Source organism: Psammomys obesus, unplaced genomic scaffold, assembly GCF_907164565.1.
Source record: "Psammomys obesus unplaced genomic scaffold, mPsaObe1.curated_primary_1811, whole genome shotgun sequence".
Lineage (NCBI taxonomy): Eukaryota > Metazoa > Chordata > Mammalia > Rodentia > Muridae > Psammomys > Psammomys obesus.
Window position 1 is genome coordinate 24,944,491 of NW_026585504.1, and position 24,971 is coordinate 24,969,461.

Genomic DNA, 24,971 nt, shown 5'->3' on the forward strand with positions numbered 1-24,971 from the left:
CAAAGGATATTTTAATAGCAGCACCTGGTTATCCCCATTCCCATCCCAGAGAAGACGATAAATCTCCTCTGGCCTTGGGGGTCTCAACTCCTTACTCTTCTAGCAGCCAGTGGCCTTCCAATGACCCAAGAATGAAGACAACAAAAAGGTACTTACAAAGACTGCAAAGCACTCAGTCCGTGAATGGCTTCACTGGGTACAGTTTTCAACTGATTATTCTGGAGAGTTCTGGAAGAAAAATTTTGGTTAGTGATGAATAAGCGATTGTTACCTTTTTTGTCATAGAAGAATACTGAGCCATTTTCCCCCTAAAAATATTTCTAATGGTACCAAGTAGGGTAAGGTGGGATGGAAAGCATCTAAGGCAAAAAAAACTGAAAACTGTCAAGAAGCATTTGTGTAAATGCAGAGATGAAATTCATGCTGCTATTCCAGGTCATCTCTCAATGGAGCTGCTGGATGCTCCACATTTCCAGGGGCAGTTTCAATCCCAGGCACCCTAGTTAATGTTCAGTAGGATAACAAATTCACTGGAGTGGCTAATCAACACACCCCTTACAATTTTGAATGTCTTCTCAAACTGGAAGAAAGCAGAGCCTAGAAACGTGGGCATTAAAGAGAGAGAGGCAGTTTGCGATGAGGGCAACAATGTCTGCAATGCCTCCGGGAGGACAGACATTAGCCTTCAGTCACTGTCCAGCTGGAACCTGGCGAGCAGAGGCAGACATCTCTCTGAAAAAAAAAAACAAGAGCTTTTCCATTTTTACCTAAAGCCACTCCTGTCATATTCAATGACTATTTGACATGAATCATAACCACGGAATGGAAGGCGTAACAGGACAAATTAAACACACCGAACCAGAGAGGCCTGGTGACTTTGCCCAGAGCAGTAGTGACAAAAGTAGGTGAAGTTGTGGCTGTCAACCCACGTGATCTTCAATCTGTCACCCTTGAAGCCAGGGATTTCTCTTCTGATCTCTATCTTTATAAATCATGAGCACTTCAATGTTTTTCAGCTCTAAAATGTTTTTAACATGTAAAGTGCTTAAAAACACCCCCCCCCCTTCTTTGGCTAATTCAAAAATCCTTGTGGCTATAAAGTAGAAACAAAACTCTACCAATAAAATGTAAATATGGTTTCAATTCATTACATTAGCAGCATGGAAAGTCTGTGATTCCTTGGGAGCTCAGAACACTTACTGTTAGAATTTTAACCTTTGTTTTCTAGACCCAAGTTGGCCCAGACCAACCTCTAGCCTGCTCCCCTATCCATTGGCCATGCCTTAAATCTTTTAATCCTCAACTAAAAGAAACTGTGCTTAACCTAGCTCTAAGCATGTTGACTATGCAGAAAGAAAATACACAGCCAGCTGTGAAACTCTAAAAATGAATTACTTACAGGACTTTGAGTTCTTTCAAGCCAGACAAGGCTTTTGGGTGGATAAAAGAAAGGTCGTTGCCAGCCAGTTGTCTAGAAAAAAAAAGTAACAAGAGGAAAAAAAAAAAAAAAAAGTGATTCAGAGTTAAAATTCAGAGTTTATACTTACCTTATCTGAGATTAAAACTCTATGCTAACATTTCTCAAGATGACATGACATTAAACAGTGACTTAAACCTCTGCTACAGCAGTCCCAAGATTATTGCAATGAATTAGCAATGTCTAGATTTTTTTTTAACTTCCAATACAATAATTTAAGTAGGCACATTTTTATTCTGGTGAGGTCAAGCAAGCCAAAACACATTAAGCCAAATTAAGTTTGCTATTCACAGTCACTCTGCAGCTTGCAGTGTTTTCCAAGGACCTCATAAATACAGACTACTAGTCAGCAGGCAGCAGTGTTTACACAGAGTGGAGCAAACCAGTCTGTCAAGGAAGAATGCTTTCAGGAGGCAAGTCAGCTTGTTATCTCCACAGAAACCCAGAACAGCATACCCCAGACAAAAAGGACAAGTCTGAGAGCCTAGATTTCAAATAAAGGCCTAAGAATACTCACTTAATGTTTTCATGAAGAAATTGTTAAATAGAACATTTCAGTGGGGGTAAAGTGAAGTAAGAAAAGGATGTGAATTCTTTGCATTATTGCCTCACTTTTCCTCCTACTTATTTCCTCAGGCCTACAGCACAGAAGTATCAAAAGCAAACCAGGAAATAAGACAGGAAATCATATAAAATCACCTGCAAACAGGTGACCTGGGAAACTATTGGTAAATATGTACAATTAATCAGCAGTGAAGTGTCCCTGTCATGGAGCTCAGGACTCTGTACTTCTTAGCTGTACCAGGATTAGTTTTTTTAAACAGCTGGATACTATAATTTAAAAAAGTCTTTTCATGTCTTCCTTTAAATACTCCTATTTACAACTTAGTTTCAATTAATTTTTTAACTTATAAAACAAAATGTGTAGTTTCTCCCTTAAAAAGTTCTATTTCCAGTCAGATAATACATGCCTGTACTCAGGAGTCTGAGACAATACAATCTCAAGTTCAAAGTCAGCCTATCTCAAAAATAAGAAAACAAGAGTGGGAGAGGTGACTCAGCTATTAAGAGCACTAGCTGCTCTTCCAGAGGCCCAAGCTCAATTCCCAACACCCATATGACAGCTTACAACTGTCTGTAACCCTAGTTCTAGGGAATCTGATGCCCACTTCTGACCTCTGAAGGCACCAGGAAGACATGTAATACACAGGCATACATACAAACAAAACACTTATACACACCAAAAAATAAAAATAAAAAAAAATAAATATCTAAAAGAAAAAAAATAATTTCCTTTGTTCTCTCGGATCACTCGGTAAGCACCCTGCTTCCCTGGGCTTTATTCAGTATATTCATTCACTATCAAGTTCTAGTTGCTACTGAGTGCTAGACACATCCCTTCTCCCTTCTTTAATCTGCTACACTCACCTTGATTTCAGAGACACAGGGATAACATCTGTACTAACTGTAAAATTCAAAGTAACAAAGGTCTGAAGTTCTATCAGAGCCTTGTTTTCTTCTAAGGTTTTTATACCACTTAAAATGCAAACAGCATGAGAAAATCTGATTCTACCTCATCTCTGGTCCACATCAGACATATGTTCTACAGATGGGTGAAGAAAAACAACTCAGAAATCCCAAAGGTACATATGATAAATAATTTCTTCCACAGCAAAGGGTAATGATGCTGGATTCTCAGTCAAGCCACAAGTTTAACATGGGGTGTAGGCTCATGCCCTCTACTCTGGTAACTATACTACATGCCTTCTGAGGCATCTCATAATTTGGGTCTTAAAACAGTGCACTCCATACCACCAGCCTTTTAAATGGCATCTAAAATGGCAGCAGGGCCCAAAGAATCTAAGCAGAGAAAGCCGACAGCTTGCCTCATTAAGTGACTTACACCTTGCTTACTCTGCAAACGTTAGCAACACTTGAGTAAGGTTTTCTAAACACCTAACTTCGAGAAAAATAAGCACTTAAGCTCAATGAACCAAAAGTAGACAACAGTAACCATATATGTGTTTGTGATAAAAACTATTTTTTTTTCTTTGCTTCTATGCTCGTCCAACAAAGTCTCCTCTTTTGCATTTTGTCAGTAGAGCTTCTGAACCATTTCTGGTGGGCAACTTGCCCAATTCCTGAATTGCTGTTTTCTCAAAAAAAAAAAAAATACAAAAACAATGGTTTATGAAGTTTAAAAGATGGCTTCCAAGTTAAGAGCTTGCACTGGTCTTGCAGAGCACCTGAGCTGAAGTTCTAGCACTTATTAGGCAGCACATAACTGTCTATGACTTAGCTGAGAGAGGAGAGGGAGAGGGGAGGGGAAAAAGGAGAGGGAGAGAGAAGGGTGAGGGAGAGAGGGGGAGGGGAAGAGAAAGAGGAAGAGGGAGAGGGAGAGATCTTACACTTCTGGCCTCCACAGGTACCTGCTACTCATGTGCATATGCCCCATATTCAAACATATTATGTGTTCATGATAAAACCCAGAAGTGTATTTCAGATTCCTATACACATAGCTAAAAATAAATCTCTAAAACTTTACTGTGTAAGACTGAAACAGCAATCACAGAGCCTGCAGGGGTCTGTGCTAGGTCCTCTACATACACACTGTGATAGTTTAGCTTAGGGATTTAATGGGACACCTAACAATGGGAATGAGGAGGGTGTCTCTGACTCTTTTGCCTGCTCTTGGGACCCTTTTCCTTCTCCTGGGTTGCCTTGTCCAGCCTTGGTACGAGGGTTTGTATCAAGCCTTATCGCATCTTGTTATGCCATTTTCAGTTGATATCATTAGAATGCCTGCTTTTTTTCTGAAGGGAAACGGAGGAGCAGTGGATCCAGGGGAGAAGGGACATGGTGGTGGTGGGAACCGAGAGGAATGAAGGAAGAGGAGGCTGAGTTCAGGACAGAATGTATTATATAAGAGAAGAACAAATAAATAGAAAAATATTACTTTACATTAGTTGCCTTTTTTTTTTAACATCATTGCTTCTTGCCGCTAAGAATTAATATACAAAACAAAACAAAACAAACAAACAAACAAAACTGAAGAAGACAGTTATAAACCCCATTCAATGCAACCATTTCAATATATTTCTCCTCTTGGTCCCAAACTAGTCAGCTTCAATGCTCCACTATCTAAACATTTCATCTTGTAATCCAGCTGTCACTCTTGTTTGTTTGATTTCGAGACAGGGTTTCACTGTGTAGCCTTGGCTGTCCTGGACTGGCTTTGTAGGCAGGGTGGCCTTGAACTCACAGAGATCCACTTGCCTCTGCCTCCCCACGTGCTGGGATTACAGGCCTGCACTACTGCTCCTAGCTTCACTACCACTCTTTAAATACCCAATGGTTGTGCTTCTTTTATTAAATGTGGTGACAGGCCACCGTCTGGCTGATTATTTCAAGCACAAATGCTTCAGAATAGAGTACACACCCCACACTTTCATTACCACTCCTCAGTATGCCACATCATCAGACAGAAACATCTCAGCTAGGAGTTCACTAGATGTAAGTGTTCTCTGATGTTCCTCCCTGCATTAGGGATGTATTTGAGAGCTTGCCTAACAAGGGCAAGGCGTTGGGTTCCATCTCCACCATAGCCAACAGAACAAATAAAAGGCAGAGTTCTTCACAGTCTCTGGGCCAATGCACAGCTTCTTATGGTCCACATTTGTGCAAGCTCCACATAAGCAATGAAAAAGGTTTGCACACTTGAGTTCCCTCATTAAAGTCAACTAAGGATGCTCACAATCGTAACACACAGTATTTAAAATGCCACATTTTCAAAAGCTCAAGTTGCACCATAAGGGCCTTAAGTGGCAGTAGCCATCTTTCCCCAAATGCCTCAAATAGTCCTGTAACCCTGCTCCTCCCAGCTGTCCTTAAAAACCTGTGCTAAAAGCATCTGCAAAAAAAAAAAGAAAAGAAAAGAAAAGGAAAGAAAAGAAAAGGAAAGAAAAGAAATCCTATAAACACAGCTTTCCAGGGTCTTTCACACCTTGTCTCTAACATCAGCTTTTACAGTCCTAAGATCTGTTGGCCTTTCTTGAGGAATTTAACATTCTATGCTATGACCATGAGAAAGAGTGCTTTTTAAGTAGCCAAGGAAGTGGCAAGACACAGAACACCTGATTATTTTGTCAACGAAAAACCACACTCGTCAAAATATTTGCTTCCTCTTCACCAAATCTCTGCCCCTTTATAAACTATGTGACTACTGAAGTAACCTGGTTTCAAAAAGCATTCTGTTTCTCCTCGACTTATCGCTAACAGAAACAACACAATGCCCTGCGCATGAGGCTTACCCTGAAACACAAGCCAACCATCTGGAGAACTGAAACAGACACCAGGAGTGCGGTGGATGGGTGACAATCACAGGAGGGTACAGTTCTCCGATGGCTCCGTTCCTCGGGAGTAAACGTATCATGTGGAGCCTTCAGAACACCTCTCCTGAAGTCTCCCAAGCTGCTGTGTTAGGAAACGGTGCACGCTGCAGCTTCAGCATTCACACACCCCACCCCCGAACCTTCTCACGGACTGTTCAGTTTGCCTGCACGGTCTTACGAGCTAGCACTTCTTGTAGCAAGCAGCACACCTTGGGGAACCTTCATCCAATGAAAGATTCAGATCTGATAAAAAGCAAAGCCAAGTCACCAGATCATAGGAGGCAAACACCTGAGTTCTTACCAGGTGCAGTGGTCAAAACAGATGGTATGCAAATATTCTTTTATTTTAACTACACCGTGACAACAACCCTGCTTTTTCTAAACACCCAAGAAATTAGGTGACTTGGGAAAAAAAAAAAAATCGCACAGCTACAAAGTGGAAGAGCCAGCATTCTAGTTCTTGCCTAGCTGCCCCAATGTTTATCAACTTGTTCCTGACCTGGAGTGTTTCTGTGTTGTCACCAAAAGATTAGGAAATCATTCTCAGTGGAGAGGTGGAGCACTGTGGACTTGGGCATGCGAACAGCTTTGTTTGAGTATCAACAGCTCTCACCCAGCAGCCCAAAGCTGACAAGCTCTGCCCATGCATTAGAAGCTCTGAACTGCAATTACCGGGGAATTTCCCAGCAGACCAGTACATGCTTCCCTTAGCCAAAGATGCCCAGAGCAGAGGAAATGAGAAAGGGATACCTCAGTGCCCATATATGGGGACTCTTCCTGGAACTATGCAGGGTTTAGAGCAGTCTATTATCATTTTTGGTTTAGTAACATTTAAGTAAAAATGAGGTGGCTGATTCTGAGGAAAAAGTATAACCAATGATGTCCTTTAACAAAGACCAGCTATTTCCCATTCCATGCCTGGGTTTGTACTACCATGCCACAAACAATTGTGTTACTTAGAGGCAACCTGGGAGCCTAGCTGCAGGTCTCAGAAAACCTCAGTTTGCTAAATAATGACATTTGTAATTCTCATCCCACAAAATACCTTTGTCTACTCTTCAATGGCTCTTGATTTTTAAAGAAGTATCATCAAGGTGAGAGCAGAGGGTGGATATGGGAGCATTTTCTGCAAAGCTGCCTAGACAGGCCAGGGCATCATGTACACCACTCATGTACCCCAGTAGCTTCTGGCTCCCCAGATAGTAAGAACCACTCTACAGGTTTCAAGCCATGTACTCTTGTCTTTCTCTTGTATGAATTCAGGCTCTCCTTATTATTCGCCTGGATTACTGCCATGACTTTTCACAGGGCTTCTGCCTCAGACTACTCAATTATAATACTATGAGGGAGCAGGTTAGGAGACAACAGTTAAGAGCTCTTTCGAGGACCTGGGTTCAGTTCCCAGTGCCCACATTGTGGCTTACAAGCATCTATCCATAACTCATTACAGGGGATTGGATTGCATATCTGGCTTCCTTGGGCACCCAGGAAGACATGTGGCGCATATAGATGCATGCATGCAAAATACATAAAATATTTTAAAAATATATAATACCATGAGATCTAAATTTTTAAATGTACAATTCTGATAAATTTCTCAAAGCCTCATTTCCCAAACCCCGCTGAATTTTCTGAACCTTCAACATAACTCTCTTTCTTCAGTGCTCTTGTCGCCTACAATTTAGCACTGAGTGTTACACATCCGAACACATTAGGGTTTCTCTACATAACTCCGCACTCACACCATTTTTCTTCACCTGTAATACCCTATGTCTCAACCTCTGGCAACTGAAATCATGCTGAGTGCTTGAGTATTATCAGCAGTATGAAATCACTTGACACCACTTTCTCACTGGTGCTTTTTAGTTACTATTCATCCATCCCTATCTTTCTCTGTGGCAGTATAATGTTCCTTATAAATGCGGACTAAATCACATTTGTCTTGCAGTCTCTCAGACCATGCATTCAACAGATATGCTGTAATACCTCAAATAAGACTCTGCGCATGTGATATTGGTACATAAATAATTGGAGAGCTGTCTGATTATCTTTCCTTTTCCCTTCTTCCATTTCTACTCCTGCCATCTCCTTCATGCTCTTAATAGGAAAGATTTACTTGGCTAGATTTGAAGGTAGCAGGCGCCAGTGCAACTCCCACCTCTCAAGCTGCAGGTATCAAAGAGGAGCTTAAAGTTGGAGAGACCAGTTCACAGGTCAACAGTAGTATCTCACATCACTGTACTGTGTACACAAATACGAAGAACTGAGACAAGTCCAACAGCACTTAAATAGTGACTTCAAACAGTCTGTCCACCTCAGGACAGCACTTATTTACCCTGCCTGCTACAAGAGTCTCAGAAGCAAAGAAAGCAGAAGTGAGAAGAGACGAGCAAGACTTGATGGGAGGGAGACATCAGCTCATTAGGCTTATGCTATCCAGATCCATCTGGAGCCATTCCAGGGAACAGCAGTCAAGTAGTTCAGTGTGAATATTCTTATGAGTCTGTTTTATGTTTATTATTCATAAGCACCATGGATTCATACTAGGCGCCCCTTAAAGGGGAAGCTTTGGAGATGCAAGAGTTTTCAATGACATTACATACTCTTAAGGATTATACTACATGAATAGAATTGAGAGAATGGAAGGAGCATAGGTTAAACATGGGAAATGGGTCAATAATGGGTATGAACGGGCAAGCCATCTTTCAGAAGAAAATGTAGATTTTTCTTCTGCAATGAAGATTGATAACTTCATGTTATGCACACAAGAACACTGGGATTTCTTCACTTGGGAAGCAACTGAAAGAGGACAGGTTAGGGCTACAGAGATGGCTCAGCTATTAAGAGCACCCACAGCTCTTGCAGAGGACACAGGTTCAGTTCCCAGCACCCACATGACAGTTTACAACCAGCTGAAACTCCAGTTCCAGCTGATCAAATGTTTATTCTCACCTCCACAGGTTTTTGCACATGTGTGGTGCACATATATACACTCAAGCATATGCACATACACATAAAAAATAGTTTATTTTTTTTTTAAAGAAAAGGAGGGAAGCAACTGTGAAACAGAGTAAACCAACCGGTGTTATTTACACAAGAAACACTACATTGGGGTCATTAGATAAATTTCATGGTGGCTGGAATTCTAGTCAAGATTTAGGAGAGTAAAGTCTACGATCTGTGCTCTGACTAAATATTTACTGTGCTGAGTGGAATGTGGTTAAAGGCTTCTAGCAGCTGTTCTGAAGAGACAAGGGATACAAGGGGGACAGTGAGACCACAGTGACTGTGGATGGGAGGCAGGAAACATGTCTCCCACACAAACAAGCGAGCTTCACAAAGACAGCTCTCATCACATCGTGGTGAGTTGAGAAGTAGGCTACACACCTTGCCATTAGCTCACATCCCGAACCTTCGTTCTGCAGGTGCTTACAAGATAGTTTGGCATTGTGCTACTGTTAATCCTTCCTGAAAAGTACCACAGCACTGCCCCTCGGTCTAATTAGCACTTCTCTGCCCTCAGTGATGCTGTATTTTCTCCTCCACTCCTTCTCCCTGTACTACCTTTGAAGCCAAGCAAAAGGAAATATTATATCTCACACCAAGACATGTCCAGGCTGACTCTCCTGTGATGCCATTGATTCATGGTGCAAGGATGGCCAGGGTCCATCATACTGCTTACAAAGTACAGTAGGCTTAGCTTCAGCCTGTGATGTTTCTTGTAGAGGAGACAGTGTAAATCAAGACTGAACCAGGCAAGTATGGCCACCAGAAAGCATTTGACAGGAGTTAAGTGTCACTCTTCTAAACATTTGAAATCAGCAGGATGTAAAATGATAGCATCCATTTTTAAGAGCATAAAACACTCTCTTATAAATTCTAAGTCATATATTAATTTATATGTTAAGCCCTGACTGTGTGTTCAGAACTTATGGGGCGTCTGTCGAAAAAAAAAAAGAAAAAGAAAACAAACAAACAAAAATACGAGGAGTTTCCTGGTTCCCATTTTGGCTATCTGGTATCAATAAAGAAAATAAAAAGTTAAATACTGACTTAGCCTTTTCCATTTTCATTATCCTATTATATTGACCCTTAAAACACTTTAGTATACCTCAGCAGCTTATTACCAATGGCTCCTTTTAAAACAAACAAACAAACAAAAAACAAAAAAAACAAATTGAGAATATGAGCTTCTGGCCTTCGGCATATCCACCCCAATGTCCTACAACACCACTAAAAAATGAAAATCCTAGAGATACAAACAAAGCAAATAAAATAATGTCAATCCCAGAAGGCAAACACTGCTGTTTGGTATTTTTTCTACCACTAAATTCAAGACAGCCAGAAGAAAAAGATATTTTTGTAGTAGACAAAAAAAGGCCAATAATTAAGCAGCATTCTTTCTAGATCCCTTGGGACCTTCTTCCTACCAGGGCTAAACCTCATTTGATGCAGTAGATCAAAGAATTCTAAAGTCCACTAACCATGCCTAGCTTACTTTTCTACTGCTTTTTCTTTCTTTTCTTTGTTACCACCCCAATCCCAGTGCTAACGCTCAAAATTAGGGCCTTGGGCATGCTGAGTGACATATCCAGCCATGTTATCCACATTTTTCACATCTTCAGGAAGGCTTTTACATCTTCATACAGCCTCTATTTAAATATGTATATATAATGTATACATATGTGTGTATAAGTTTGAGGCTGTATACACATATGCGCATATAAAACACAAATGTATATCTATGTGTATACACACACACACACACACACACACATATTTATATGCTGGAGGTGGTGGCACTTGGGACCCAGTACTTGAGAGACTGAGGCAAAAGAATTACAAGTTTGAGATGAACCGGAATCAACAATTCCTCTATGGAGCATCCTGGGTTCTATAATGAGACCCTATCACAAAAGGCAAGCAAAGAAACAAACAAAGCATGTGGGAAACTGCAATGTTTTAAGAACACTGATGTGTTAGACCCTTTCACAAAATAATCACTAATGTTTTTAAAGCAGCTTGCCTTTGCAAGAAGAAAGAAACTCCCACCAGACACGCACACACACACACTATAGTAATCTAAACTAAAAATAATTTCATCTCTGCTAAAACTTGGTATGAAGCCATTTAGTACTCATGCCTATAGTAAAGAACTTTATTAACTCAAAAAATATTTAAGTTCCACCTGTCTGTGCCAGATTGTCCTTTTATGCCTCCCATGTTCTCACAGTAACCCACAGAAGACATATTTTAGAGGCTAATCAGTAAGAGTTGCAGCAATGGTAATGATTCTGAATAAAGTTACTCTAACCATCTCATCAGTTGCCTTTTGATGATAAGCACATCTGATCTTCACCCATGTGAGGAAATAATGTAATACAGCTTTAAAATTATCTAAACAGCAACCAACACCTACTTATTACCTTTACTACTAGGATAGCAAAGGGATCACCGTTTTCTCTCAGCTGCTCCTCAATAAGTCCATCAGTCATGCACTTCAGCAGAATTTAGTTTCTGTCTGTGCCGACAAAGTTTCTTGCATCAATAATTTCAAAATGAGAACAAAATTCTTTGTCTTAACTTCTCTCCCAATTTTAATTTCAGAGTGTAAAAGCACTCACTGCCAAGCCAGCTACCCTGAGCTTGATCCCTGGATCCCATGGTGGTAGAAGAGGACACCAAATTGTGGTCCTCTGACTTCCAAATGTGAGCCATAAGATACACACCCATACTCACACATGCACATTGCACACTCAAACACAACAATAAGTGGATAAAGTCAGAGTGCACAGCATACACTGACCTGCATCACAAAATGGCGAGACATACAAAGTTAAGTGGTGAGGAGTGGAATACCAAAGCAATTTGGGAAAAGAAGGCAGGGAAAGCTTTAGAAAGTGGGAGGAACTCAGAATAAACTGTACCAAATGGCTCAGCTCCGGAGCTGCTCTGCCACTGTATCATACAAAGTAAGAAGACATCTCCTACTGTTAAAATAGAAAACTGAGTTCTGTTACTGGCAGTCAAAAGTTGCTTTAATTGACTTCATTGCCAATAAGCATTCTTCCTTTCTTACCTAATAGCAGAATTCTGACTTGAGTCCAAGTGACAAAGCTCATTCCCTGTTAAAAAATCCATGTTACTACGTTGCAGGCAGAGAGATATCAGAAATAACTATGAGGCATGTTCAAGGTGGTTTCTTAAAAGATATGACTGAGAAGGTCATTGCCATTCCCTCTTCCTCCTTCGAGTAGTCAGTGTAGATGGCTCCAGCTTCAGCAGCCGCCATATGATCTACATGTGGACACGATGAACAAAGAACTGCAGACAAGAATGCTCAGTCCTACATTTCTAATAACTGTGATTCTCAAAAGTCGCCCTTGGTTGCTGCGCTGCAGATGTCATAGGCGCACAAACAAAAGAAAGCTTTATGTCTTTCAAGACACCGTTCTGTTATTTCGAATGTTCCACTACAGTCACATATAATTCCAATTCAAGAAATTTAGGAAAAGAGCATGCCAAGCTGTAGCAAAAGCAGCACAACAAAAGGCAGTACATTAAAGAGCCAGGAAGATGGCTCTGCAATTAAGAGTCCTTCCTGCTTTTATAAAACCTGAATTTGGTTCCCAGCACTCATGTCAAGTGGCTGACAAACACCTGTAACTCTGAGACCTGATGGCTTCTTCTGGTGTGTGTGTGTGTGTGTGTGTGTGTGTGTGTGTGTGTGTGTGTACGCATGCATGTATGCAAAATAAAATCTTTTTAAAGGACAGTACAGTAAATACACAGAAACTAAGTAAAGCATTTCTAAAATTTCTTACAACATCAACAAAAAGGTAAGCACCAGAACAGTAGAAAATTGGTTATACTGAATATAAATTATTCAGAAGAAAATATACCATAAAGCCTAGATCTATCAGTATGTTGGTATTATGACAAATGAGTATAAACAGTCAGATTCTATTTCTTTTAGGACTGTATACTAATGTATTAAAATACTCTAGGGTGCATAACAAAATATTAACAAAGATTTTCTCTGAGGGGTGAAATAATAATTGGTTAATCATTTCTTCTCTGTAACTATATGTACAGGTTTTGGACATTTGAGTTTCCATTAATTTTACATTAATTTTTGAAAATTCAAGTTGTTCCATACTTTAGTTTTATATCCGTATATATCTTCAATAAAACCATTTCCAGTGAGTCCAACATGACCATCTTCAAAGTACAGATAGTGCCCAAAGTAACTGACAGTGAGCAGAGAAGGAAAAGAATAAGGGATGAAACAAAGTCCCCGTAATGGAATATAGTATTATTGAATATTATACTGAATAAGCATGGCTTATGGAAGAGTAGGCAGTAAATAAATGGCTCAAACTTAATCACGCTAATAGAAAACCAAATATATTTTTGTTTACTTGTAATCACTATTCAGACAATAAATAAACCATCATTAACTAAAATACAAAAAGGAACCAACAATAATAGTTGATGTGCCTCTCTACACTTTTTGTATCCTGAGTCACTTTACCAGTGAACTGCTTAGAATTCGCCAGTTGGATTTCTTCTCTATTAAATTCTGATTTACTAAACCCAAAGTCTGACTGCATCCCATTTTCATCACCTCGATTAATGAGCTACTAAGCACTTAGAACAAAGTTACAGATGTAGTTTAGTGGAACTAGCTTAATTGATACTATTTCCTATTTAAATAGAGAATTCTTCAAAATGTCTTTGTTCATTTTGATTGATCCATTAAAGAAACATTTCCTGTAGTTGTGTCTAATAGCTGGGTTTTAGTAGGTTGAGATATACAGTTTCTCTCTGCCTGGTATATCTTCCTTCATGCTTTTTTTTCCCCTTCTGCTCATTTTGGGGGACCATTTCTCCAGTGTAAATAGTTCTATTAGGGATGGACTGATGAAGCAGGCTAAACTATATCATCAAGAAGAATGGATGTTTTAAGAACAAGCAAGGGAAGCAAGACTGCCAACCGAAGTCCTCTCAGGTCTCTGCTCAAAGCCACAGGAATATTCTCAATTTTCATTTAGGACATTAGGGTGCAAAGACACACCTGGACTAATGAAGGTTTTAGTGCCTCCTATATGAAGGCAAGATATTTACAACAGGAAAGGAACGAAAAAATGCAAATGTAGAGAATCAAAACTGAACAACAGAGAACATGTAAAAATTCTCACAACTTTTAAGTCTCAAGATCCAGTGCCTGCTGAAGTAACTGTATCTTTTTTAGACATTTCTGCCCTCCAAGAAACAGTTCTCTACCATGCCTGGTGATGCTTCTATCTTAAAGCCAATGGACTCATGTAACATACAGACCATATTACAAACTTTTTTTAAAAAATTATTTTTTACAATCTATTTACTTTATATCCTAATTGTAGTCCCCTCCCTCATCTCCTCCCAGTCCCACCCTCTCTCCCACTTCCCCCCCATCCCCTTCCTCTAGTCCACTGAATTGGGGGGGGGTCCTCCCCTCCTGCCATCTGATCCTAGCTTATCCCATATTACAAGCTTTATTCACTCTCCAAAGCCCAGAAGCAATCTACTAACAGTCCCCAATTACCTGTTTCTTAATAAACTCCTTTCCCCAAATGGAACTGTCACTGCTCTGCCAAAACAACTCTAAAGCTAGCTGAAGTGAATGAGACCATTTCTCAGTGTCTGCCTATGGGCAGCTCTCTCAGCATGTCAAAGATGATCCCTTGTTTCACTATGGAAACCTCCTCTTCCACCATTCCTAGGGAAGAGTTCTGCCCCAGTTCTCACCTGGCACTTGCCTTCTTCCCACACCTTGATTCAAGTGTTTCCCAGAGAGCTGTTCTTGGCCTTCTTCCCTTTTCTTCTGCCTTCTATCCCTTGGCAAGCTTTTACAATCTCATGTTTCCAACAATCACCTCAACATGAAAGACTCTCAACTCTACACCCATGAATCTCTATTCTAGATTTCCATATGCCCCTGTCTATAGTCTATGGAACTCAATGTACTTACTTGAAATTGAATTTGATATTTTCTCCACATTTTCTTTTCACGTTGTCATTAATTCTAACAATTCCTGGAAATACTAAAATTATGTACTACTTATGTTACCTCAGCTGTGATTACCTCTTGATTTTATTTTGCCTCACATCTGCACTAATTCAAACACACACATGCACACAAACACACACACACACACACACACACACACACACACACACACACACTTTTTAGACAGTGTCTCTCTATGTAGCCCTGGCTATCCCAGAACTCACAATGTAGACCAAGGTTGCTGTGGATTCACAAAGATCTGCCTGCCCCTGAGTCCTGTGTGCTGAGATTAAAGGTATGCACCACTATGCTAACCCTAGATTCTAATGACTTTCACCTATGCTTTAACAGCTAGCTAGCTTTTTTATCTTCCTGACCTCCCTCAAGTCTAAGCTCGTTGCTATGGGATTACATTGACAGAAGACCCTATCTCACTGAACTAATTTCAACAGTCTCTCGAGAACCCCTCTGTCTACCAAGAAAGGTTCCCAGTCTGACTCCAAATGCCTTTCTAGGTTTCTTTTCCAAGGCTACTTTCAGCCATTCAGCACTACCTCACCTAACGTTTTCACAGCCCATCTCAGTCTGTCTCCATTCTCTGCTTGAGCTTCTTTGCGTATCTCCTCATAAATAATTCCTACTATCCCTCAAGGCCCTCCAGAAATGCCAACTCTTTGATGAGGTCTTCTTTAATCTTTCTTGCTAGATGTAATTTCCCTTTTCCTTTGAACTCTCATTTCTGAGTACACTATTCCTTTCCCTTGAAGTCAAGAGTCTCATTTAATTCAGCACAGAACACAGTGTTTTAGTTGACCAAGGCTTATTGGATTAGCAAATGATGTACTAAGTCTTTTCTTGACCTTCCCATTTATACAGTAGACACAGCCAGTTCTATGGCCAATAGCAGACCAACTACTAATGAATTCTGTCATCTGGGCAAGGTGCTTCGGTGAGGAAAAACAGCCTCCTCAGAGTTCTGTGGGTTAAAACAAAACGAGGAAAACAACATTGTCAAAGTGCCTATCCCAAAATGATTAAGTCCCAGTTAGTGCAAGCTCCCTTCCCATTTTTCCCTTTCCAGCATTTCTTTCTAATCCGAGAGTTCTCCAAATTTCCCATTATAGAAGATGGTAAGAATCACACAGGTGCTGGGTGTGGTGGTGCAGGCCTGTAATCAAAGCACTCAGGAGGCAGAGGTAGGCGTATCTCTGAGTTCAAGGCCTGACTGGTCTAGAAAGCAAGTCTAGGACAGCCAAGGCTACACAGAGAAACTTTGTCTTAATTACACAGAAATAGACTTTTTGGGCTCCCTATGTTAACTATGCAACTGCTAGGGTGGTGATCTTCATGAACAGTCCTTTTAATCAGGTAGTGCAAAGGGCGAACAAGGGAACACTAGCAAAGAACTGAGCCTATCCCCAGGCAACTGAGGAGAGGCTCTGCTTTATCTGGGATGTTCCTAAAGTCAACAGAGCATATGGGGAAGGTTTCATAAGGCAGTAAATGTGAAGTGAGTCACACACAGCTCAGCAGCAAAAGCGAATCCTCCTGAGTATAATATCAGACGAGAACAATAGCTGGTTATTACCTCCACCTCGGAGGCACACGCTGAGATTATTTGACAATAATTCATTTGAAAATTCTCAAGCTCTTTTTTCATAGTTTCTACTTAAAACCATTTATAAAAATAACTAAAATTGTTCAAGCTTGGAAAAAGGCAATTACTGCAGGGTAAAATAGAAATAATCGTGGCAGGCTATAGAGCTTATTATATACTTAAAAATTAACTAGTGCTTGCAAGGCCCCTATGAAGAAACAGAACATATTTTCATGGATTACAGGATAACATGGAGGCTTCAGAAAGGTGACATTTTTATGGTGGACAAATACTCCGTATCTCATTACCCATCGCTGTTGGAAGAGCTTACATTCGCCTTTTATAAAGTAATGGCTCCATTCAGTACTGAAGAGATTAGGCAAGAGAAGTAACAATGATCTGGTATTCAAAGTCCTAACATTCACTTTAGTATCCCGAAGCCTTCAGAGTCAACATGTTTGGAAACGATACAATTAGCTTAGTCATTGAGTATATGAAATAACTGACTGAATGCCAACACTGGCAATGGCTTCAACAATGGCTTCAATGTAGTTATAACAGTTGCTACATCCCGTAATATCTGCAGGGATTTTTTTCAGTGACAGTCTGTGGAAAAGTAGTTGGCCTTCTTCCTGCTGTTTACAACTAATCGTTTTCACAATTCTAAATTTCAATCATTCCCCAGATGGTTACCAATGTCCTTACAATCTCAAGAGAACCAGAAGCGTTTGTGGCTGGATGAGCAGTATCAGACAATAGATCCTGATACTGCTGCAGGAATGTTTCCCCAGAATCACAGCTTTCTTTGAATATTGCTAACAGATATACCAGCCTACTCCAATTCCTTCCTCCAAGCAAAACTACCTCTTCTCCAAATACTTCAAAGGCTGACATGTTTACATAACTATTGAAATTTCCCTACTTCATATGCACAAACTTTTACATGTTATTCAATATTCCTCTTGTAGTAGTCCTGTGAGGAGTCTCCTTTTAAATAGGAAGATGAGATACAAAAATCAAGAGATTGACCTAACAACTGAGAAGCTTGCATGTACTGAGTTTAGGGCTAGAATCTAGGGGAGAATATTGCTGGGTAACAATCTTAGGAGCAATAAAGCTTTAAAAGGTATATTAAAAGTAAAAATAACTGACAACAGTATTATCTACTATATCTAATCCATATAGAAAGGTTGGATGGACTATTTCTCTAAGAGTGAGTACACATTCTTCAGAATTCAGGAGGCATAGGGCTTTGAAAGCCAAACTTTGGGACTCAGAACAATAAAACATCAAGACTCATGAACTTGAATAAGACCTGAAACCCTTTCAGGCCAGCTTCTGCATTTATAAAACTATCTTATAAACAATGAAAAGCTTTATATATGTGCTATTAATCAGTATATTTTTATAAAACTGAACTCTTTAGGCAAGCTGACTGACTGCCAGTGTCTCTAGTCTTAGTACCTGGCATCTAACTATTCTACCATCCTCCTAAAACCTATCAAACTAAATTCCCTTGGTAATCCTTTAACAACCCTCCCCCCAGCTCAAAAACTTTCATGATCTGGAATCATCTGAGAAATGTCTTCATAATTCATAATTCAATTCATAATTCAGAACCATACATCCAGTCATTCCATATTTCCCAGTTCTCCTGAAGTTTCTATCTCCAGACTATTCCACATTCTATGACGTTTTTACAGAGTCCCCTTACTACCTGTCTTCATCCGGCCAGTTGCTAGACTCCACAAAACTCAATGGAAATGATTCGAGGAATTGAAAAGACTTCCCACATCCTAAAATCTCAAGTAAATCTAGTGCTTTTGGCTTCCACTCCCTACACATACTTCCACACAAATGTACAAAAGCACAAACTGTTCGCTTTATCTCTCTCTGGAGATTAGATTAACTAATCTAATTTCCAACAGAATTTCCTGCAATAATGAAAATTGTGTCTCATTAGATGGCAGCCACTAGGCATAGGTAGCTACGACACTAAAATGTGGTAGTTCAGGGCTGGCACTGTAGCTCTATGCAGAGAATTTGAACAGCATGTATGAGGCCTTGGGTTCGGTCACCAGCACTATAAAAAGTATGAAATAAACTGTGAAATATGGCTACTTCTCAGAAAAGGAGTTGATTTTTTTTTTAACTTTCACTCACATCTAAATTTAAATGGCCACCTACTTCTAGTTGGTATGACATCAAACAATGCAACCTGAAGGACACTGTCAGCTCCCCAAAGGACTACACTTGTGTCCCTATCGTACCCCTAGTACGAACACCACAAGTACAGGCAAGTAACAGGCCTCAGTGTTTGCTGAAAGAATAAATGGGTGTGCAAATATGTATGAATGGTTCTTATATATCGTTGGGAAGTGACTCTACCCCATACTCTAAGCATTCCAGATTCCTGCATGAAATTTAGCCAAATCCAGTCATGTGTTACAAAGAACACCTCATTAACTAACATGGAAAAAAAAAAAACCCTGGGCAAGTCACTCATTTCTACTTAGGGTACTCAGCTTCACAGTCACTCTTAAATCATTTCCAGATGGCTTCTGAACAAATGGTTATGATGTTTATGAAAAATTACAATAGCCAAGGCGGCATCACTCTAGAATGTTGAAATCAACTACGTTGTTTTAAAAGGCAAAAATTACTCTTTTTTAATGTTTATATTAACCTGGAAAATAAATGTCCTTGAATGCCTAAACTATTGCCATAGTATTAAAGACTATTTTGAAATATTCTTTGTAAATAACTTTCAGCTCTCCTTACTGATTTTTTTTTTTTTTTTGAAATTTTATACAGTATTCGGAGTGGGCATACCAGCTTGATTTGATAGGCTTCATTGCTGAGATAGTAGAATACAGAGAGAACATGACCTGGCTGCAAAGAACTAGCAAGCAAACTCGATTTGGCTCCAATGAAAACCCTCAGCTGATAGAGCTCATGAGGTTCACAAATGCTTGGTCATTTGAGATTTTAAGAAATCTACGATGTAGATCTCCACAAAGCAGAGATTAGCCAGGTTCCCACTACAAAAATCCCTAAAAGTGTAACTAGTAATTGCAGGCATCAACAAAAGTGGTCTGCACACAGTGGTCTCTTCCAGGGTGCGGGAAGCTTCTCCACTTCCTATCTGGTACATTATACATCCCACAGTGGCTACACAATGGCTGGACAACCACTTGTTAATGTCCTTTCATTACATAATTACTCCTGTAAAGAGAGGTAATCCTGAAGTCTAAAATTACACGCAGAAAAAAAATATGAGAGCAGAAAAGTACCTTAATGATTGATTATAGTGGTGAAGATAGAAACTTCAAATGCAATTAACTCAAACAGCATTATTTTTGTTTGTTTGCTTGTGTTTTTGAGACAGTGTTCCTCTATATAGCCTTGGCATCCTGGACTCACTTTGCAGAGCAGGAGGACCTCAAACTCACAGAGATCCCCCTGCCTCTGCCTTCCAGAGTGCTGAGACTACAGGCATGAACCACTGCTCCTGGCTTCAAACAGCATTATTTAAAAACAATTAATACTCATTATATAAAAAAAAAATGAATAAAGTACACCATACCCTTAAATACTTTTGTCCAAACATAATTTTTTCCTCACGCAAGCATTTGTATAACATTCTGGATCATATATCATACTAAACATTTAAGATGCACATTTTGTATGCACCAGAATAATACAAATGAGGGATTATTATTAATCACACCTTACAGTCAAAGGCACCAAGTTTAGAGTCTAAGTAATTTGACCCAGCTCTTAAACTTGTGACAAATAATCTCTGTTCAATTTTTGCTGTGGAAGCATTAGGCTCAACTAAGTAGTGTGGGAAAAAATTCTCTTCAATTTTATTAAGTCTTTAAACTGCTATTTCAATGAGCTAGGAATACAATCCGGCTCTAACTTGACTCCTACTCTAGGTTGCAAGGGAGGGGCTGAGCCTGAAGAAGCAGCTTCACTGCCTTGTTTCTAATATTCTACAGATACAAATTTAGATCCCTTCACGCCTGTGTCTTTTTGATACTCTTAATATCAAACTGTAACCTTTCTACACATACCACATAATCCATGAACTGGAGCTTATATTAACTGACTCAAATCTAATTTTACTTTCCACCAGGATTCCAAAAATATAATGCATAGTTTCCAATTCTTCTAAAAACAAAAGGTACATTCTTTTCATTATGGATGTTAAAAGCATATGGAAGGTATAACTAAAAGAGAGGTTAAAACCATCTCTCTCTCTCTCTTTTTGTAATGCAACTGACAAATACAGAAATCTTCTTAAAAGTGCTCTAGATGTAGCAGGCAGATGTCATACACTTTTACCCCCCAAAGGTCATGTGCAAACAGCTAAAGAGATCTGTTATCAGTTTTCTGCTTGCTGTCCACTTGCTGTCAAAGTGGTCTGTTACATCATGACCCTGGAACACCTTGTGTTATTTCTTCTGGTTCTGTTACCCATACAGAAACTCCTTTGGCAACAATGGTAATTATGCAGGAGCCACGTTATCGCAGGATCACACTGTAATTAACTTGTGTCACTGCTGCAATCATGGTTATAATTGCAGGGGGGAAAATGTCTTATGGAAGTAGCAGTTTTTAGTTCTGACTTTCAAAAATAACTTCAGTAATTACACTGCTTAAAAAGCAAGTTTGTTCTCCCCTAACCCCTAAACACAATTCCTCTGCACAAGACCACTGAAACCTAAGCTATCAGAAATTCTCTGACAGAAAACAGTAGGCTCTCTCCATAGAAGGAGCTTCTGAAAAGAAGGAGTAGAAAACACATGAGTACGTGTTGCTCAAAGCAGTACTTACAGCTCCTCTAGAAAAGGAAAGTTCTTAAATGCATCTTCTGGTAACTGGGTGATGTTGTTCATACTGATATCCCTGCAAAACATGAAGGCAGGAACAACATTAACTGAGTAGTGACGTCATAAACTGTCTAAGCCAATAGAAAACAAATTACATGCTGATACTTCATACAGAAGCTAGAACCAGGGCCACAAAAGACAAGAGAATAGTCACAATCTGATTTTAGAATGCAATGCTTTAAAAAGTTAACTCTTTCACTATGATTTATGAACCACAATTTAGAACCATACTGCAATCCTGGAATTTGCCCCTTAAATATCACTGGGGAAAAAGAATGTTTTAATCTGCCTAGAACAAGTGGGCTAGGATTGGTTACCAGTGTCCTTGAATAGCAGGGGTAGCCAAAGTCCTATACCTAATTAAAATAAGCACATACACACACACACACACACACACACACACACACACACACACACACACTCCAGGACTAGATCAAATAGCTCTGCGGATGAAAACGGCTTCTGAATTACCATCAAGGACAATAAAAACAAGCCCTAGCTCCAGCCCAAGCAGATTTTCTTGAACAACTCTAAAGGTCCTCCAGGTGAGAGTTGTCAGTGGGTTTCATTTTTAGCCTATGAACAGATGCAGGCTAGAGACAAGTGCATACACGACAGGTATGTAGTCAGCTTAGAAAGGAGGGAACTCACTCAACGGTGTAACTCAACAATTAACTAGTTCAAACAGTTAAAACGTACTTTATTAATCACTCTCCTCTCCCCTGGCAGCTGCCTTTGACTTGACTTTCGCTCCCATACTCCACTTGATAGCAACTCTGTGACAGACGTGTTAACAGCCTTCTGAGGGAAAGTCCTAGCATGCTCTGGGCCAACTGAGCAACTCCCGCACCTGCCTCTGCCTCTTCTCTGGAGGCAAATGCAGTGGCTGATCTATTTGGTACCTGTAATGCCAAAATCACATTAACGTTCAAGCACAGAGTAGTCCCACTGCTGGATTTTAAGAATGGGCAGAAAGGGGCATTAGAAAAATCAAGTACAGAATAAGGTATAGCTCATCAGTTCACTCAGACAAAAATCTTTTCAAGGTAAGACGCCCTCAGTTTCCAGTACAGTAATCACTATGCCCCACCCTTCCTCTTACTGAAATTTAGAAATGGGAATCGCCTCCTTCCTTCCGAGCCTTTTCCCAGGGAAGGTGGAAATACCTTGGCCTGAAAATGACAGGAACAGCAGTAGGACCTAAACCAGCAAGAACAGAAGCTACAAAAAAGAAACCACGAGAAATAGGTTCACTGTGGGGCAAAAGAACCTCCCTAAGGCCAAGAAGAGGAGGAAATGTGCACTCTATGATCTCAACTGCCATTTCAGCCATACCATGTAGCATTTAATTTCTGCAGCTCTCCTCACTCCTAATCAAGACAGAAAGCAAAGCCTGAACAATACCAAGGTTAGAAATTAGGAAAGAAGGGGCTGATGGGGAACCTCAACGGCAGAGTACATTCAGCATGTGTAAGGCCCAGGTACACTCCTCAGCACCAAAACACAGGGGAGGGGGTAATGCCCTCACTACCGTGCCATAGTCAGCCATGAATCCTAAAGTAGTAAGTATACATCTGCTTGACAACAGAACAGGAAAATGACTCTAAGCAGCTCAGGTTCACATAAATTTCTCATACCTTGGAATTTCCGTCTTATTACCACACAGACTCACAAATGTTTCTATCACAAGTCCTGCTAAAGAAAATTTAGAAGACAATGTACCTCTTTCCAGGAAGTATTGTTTTTTAAACCCAGGTCCCAAAGTACTTAAAGTGGCAATCATCAGTGGGGAAGGAGGACTCCTTCTCATAGAGACATTGGCAAGGAACTTAGAGAGACAACTTAGTGGTGAAGAGAACGCGCTGTTCTTCCAGAGGAGCCCAGTTCAGTTCCCAGCACCCACAGGGCAGTTTATAACCCTCTTTAACTGCAGTTCCAGGACTCTGCAAGCACCAGGCAAATGTTGCACAGGCATATATGTGGGCCAAACGCCCACATATACAAACGCCTATATACAAACAATAAAGTTAAAATTTTTTAAATAACAACTTCGCAAAAGACTGGAGAAATACCATCAAACCTGGGGACAGAAAAACAAGTGCCAAATCTGACTACCGACCCCCAAACAGTTTGATCCTGGGCTTCTCTGTGAAATGAAGCAGCTAAGCTAATTTGACTTGGATGGCTTCCTAGCTTGACAATACACTGTGTTTCACTTTGCTGAAAGTTTATCATGGAGGAGCACTTTTTTTTTTTTAATTGAAAGTATACAAGGCTCATTTAGGCATTTCTTCTGAACAGTTTACCATGATATAAAATATAAGGCTATACATTGCTTTTCCTTTAGAAAACCGCTTGCTAACTTCTGCTGGTTACACATGAGCCCTAGCCACCAAAACCATGCTTAGGAATAAAACAAAATTTTCATTTGAAAGGCAAAGCAATAATCTCATAAGTAAACAGAGATTCTGTAATGTCACACATTTTTGCTGCTTCTCAACTATTCTAATAAAATGAGAAAGGGTACAATAAATTATTGATTTATTGCTTTATACAGACGCACCCCAAACTATTTAAGGTTGGCATACCTGAGTTCAGGGGAGTCCCAAAGTATCAGAAAACTGACTAATTGCCTCATCAGAAAAGGTCTAGAGTAAACTAATTAATCTCCTCACATCAAAGGTGGGGGCACGGCACGTGATATAATTAGAAACCATTTATTCCAACACTCTTCTCTGCATTCAGTGTTTGGAAAACCCACACTCACACAAAGACACACACACACACTCATGCACACACAGACACACAAACACACTCACGTGCTCACAAATTCCCACACACAGACACACATTCATACACACACTCACACACACACCGACACACGCACCGACACACGCATACAGACACATACTCATACACCTCCCCCCTCAGAATAACAAGACACAGGTGGTTTGCTGTGAGCTGTAACTGCAATTAGCCAGGCTCTGTATTTACAAACTAATGTATGTTAAACACATGGGGAGGTTTTGTTTCTAAGTCCCTGGTCAGGAGTAAGACTTTCAATAGTCTCAGAGATTTTACACACAAACCCTACCTAGCAAGAGGCTTTTTTATAAATGTTTTCCCTCTCACTATCAGAGCTGCAGTTATAAAACATGTAGGAATAAAGTAAAAAGAGGTGAAATGGGTAGAGCATAAGATATTATCTCCACGGCAGCCCTGGAATCCTGTGGTTATAGAGTGTAAGGTGGGTGGGTACCTATTTAAAATAATGAGAGCTAATGGCGATAAACAACCTACAGACAGCATTAAGAGTGGATTCCAGACCTGACATCACCAACACTCAAGAGAATCCAAGGTGCACAGGCTCCATAAATAAGGGGTTGGAAGGCATGCTAGGTGATGAGTTACACCGTAACTGCTCACAAATGGAAGCCCTAGCTAGTAATTACAAGTATCTGAAGCTCACATAAAACACATAAGTAAAAGAAAGTTCCTTAGAAATCTTCAACCAGGGCTAAGGCGATGCATCAGTGATTAAGGGCGCTGGCAACTC

The 24,971-nt window shown here is 40.0% G+C and overlaps 1 protein-coding gene across 2 annotated transcripts in view; it reads right to left on the reverse strand.

The window, feature by feature from the left end:
* The window catches only part of Lgr4 (leucine rich repeat containing G protein-coupled receptor 4), a 102,326-nt gene that overhangs the window by 23,816 nt on the left and 53,539 nt on the right, over positions 1–24,971 (reverse strand). Inside the window, exons 2-4 of one of the 2 annotated variants that reach the window (XM_055599226.1) lie at positions 21,360–21,431; positions 1,400–1,471; positions 157–228 (exon numbers count right to left, since the gene is read on the reverse strand). In XM_055599226.1, the coding sequence (XP_055455201.1) occupies positions 157–228; positions 1,400–1,471; positions 21,360–21,431 (216 nt within the window). The remainder of the gene's footprint in view (positions 1–156; positions 229–1,399; positions 1,472–21,359; positions 21,432–24,971) is intronic. The other variant, XM_055599231.1, reaches the window with a different exon arrangement.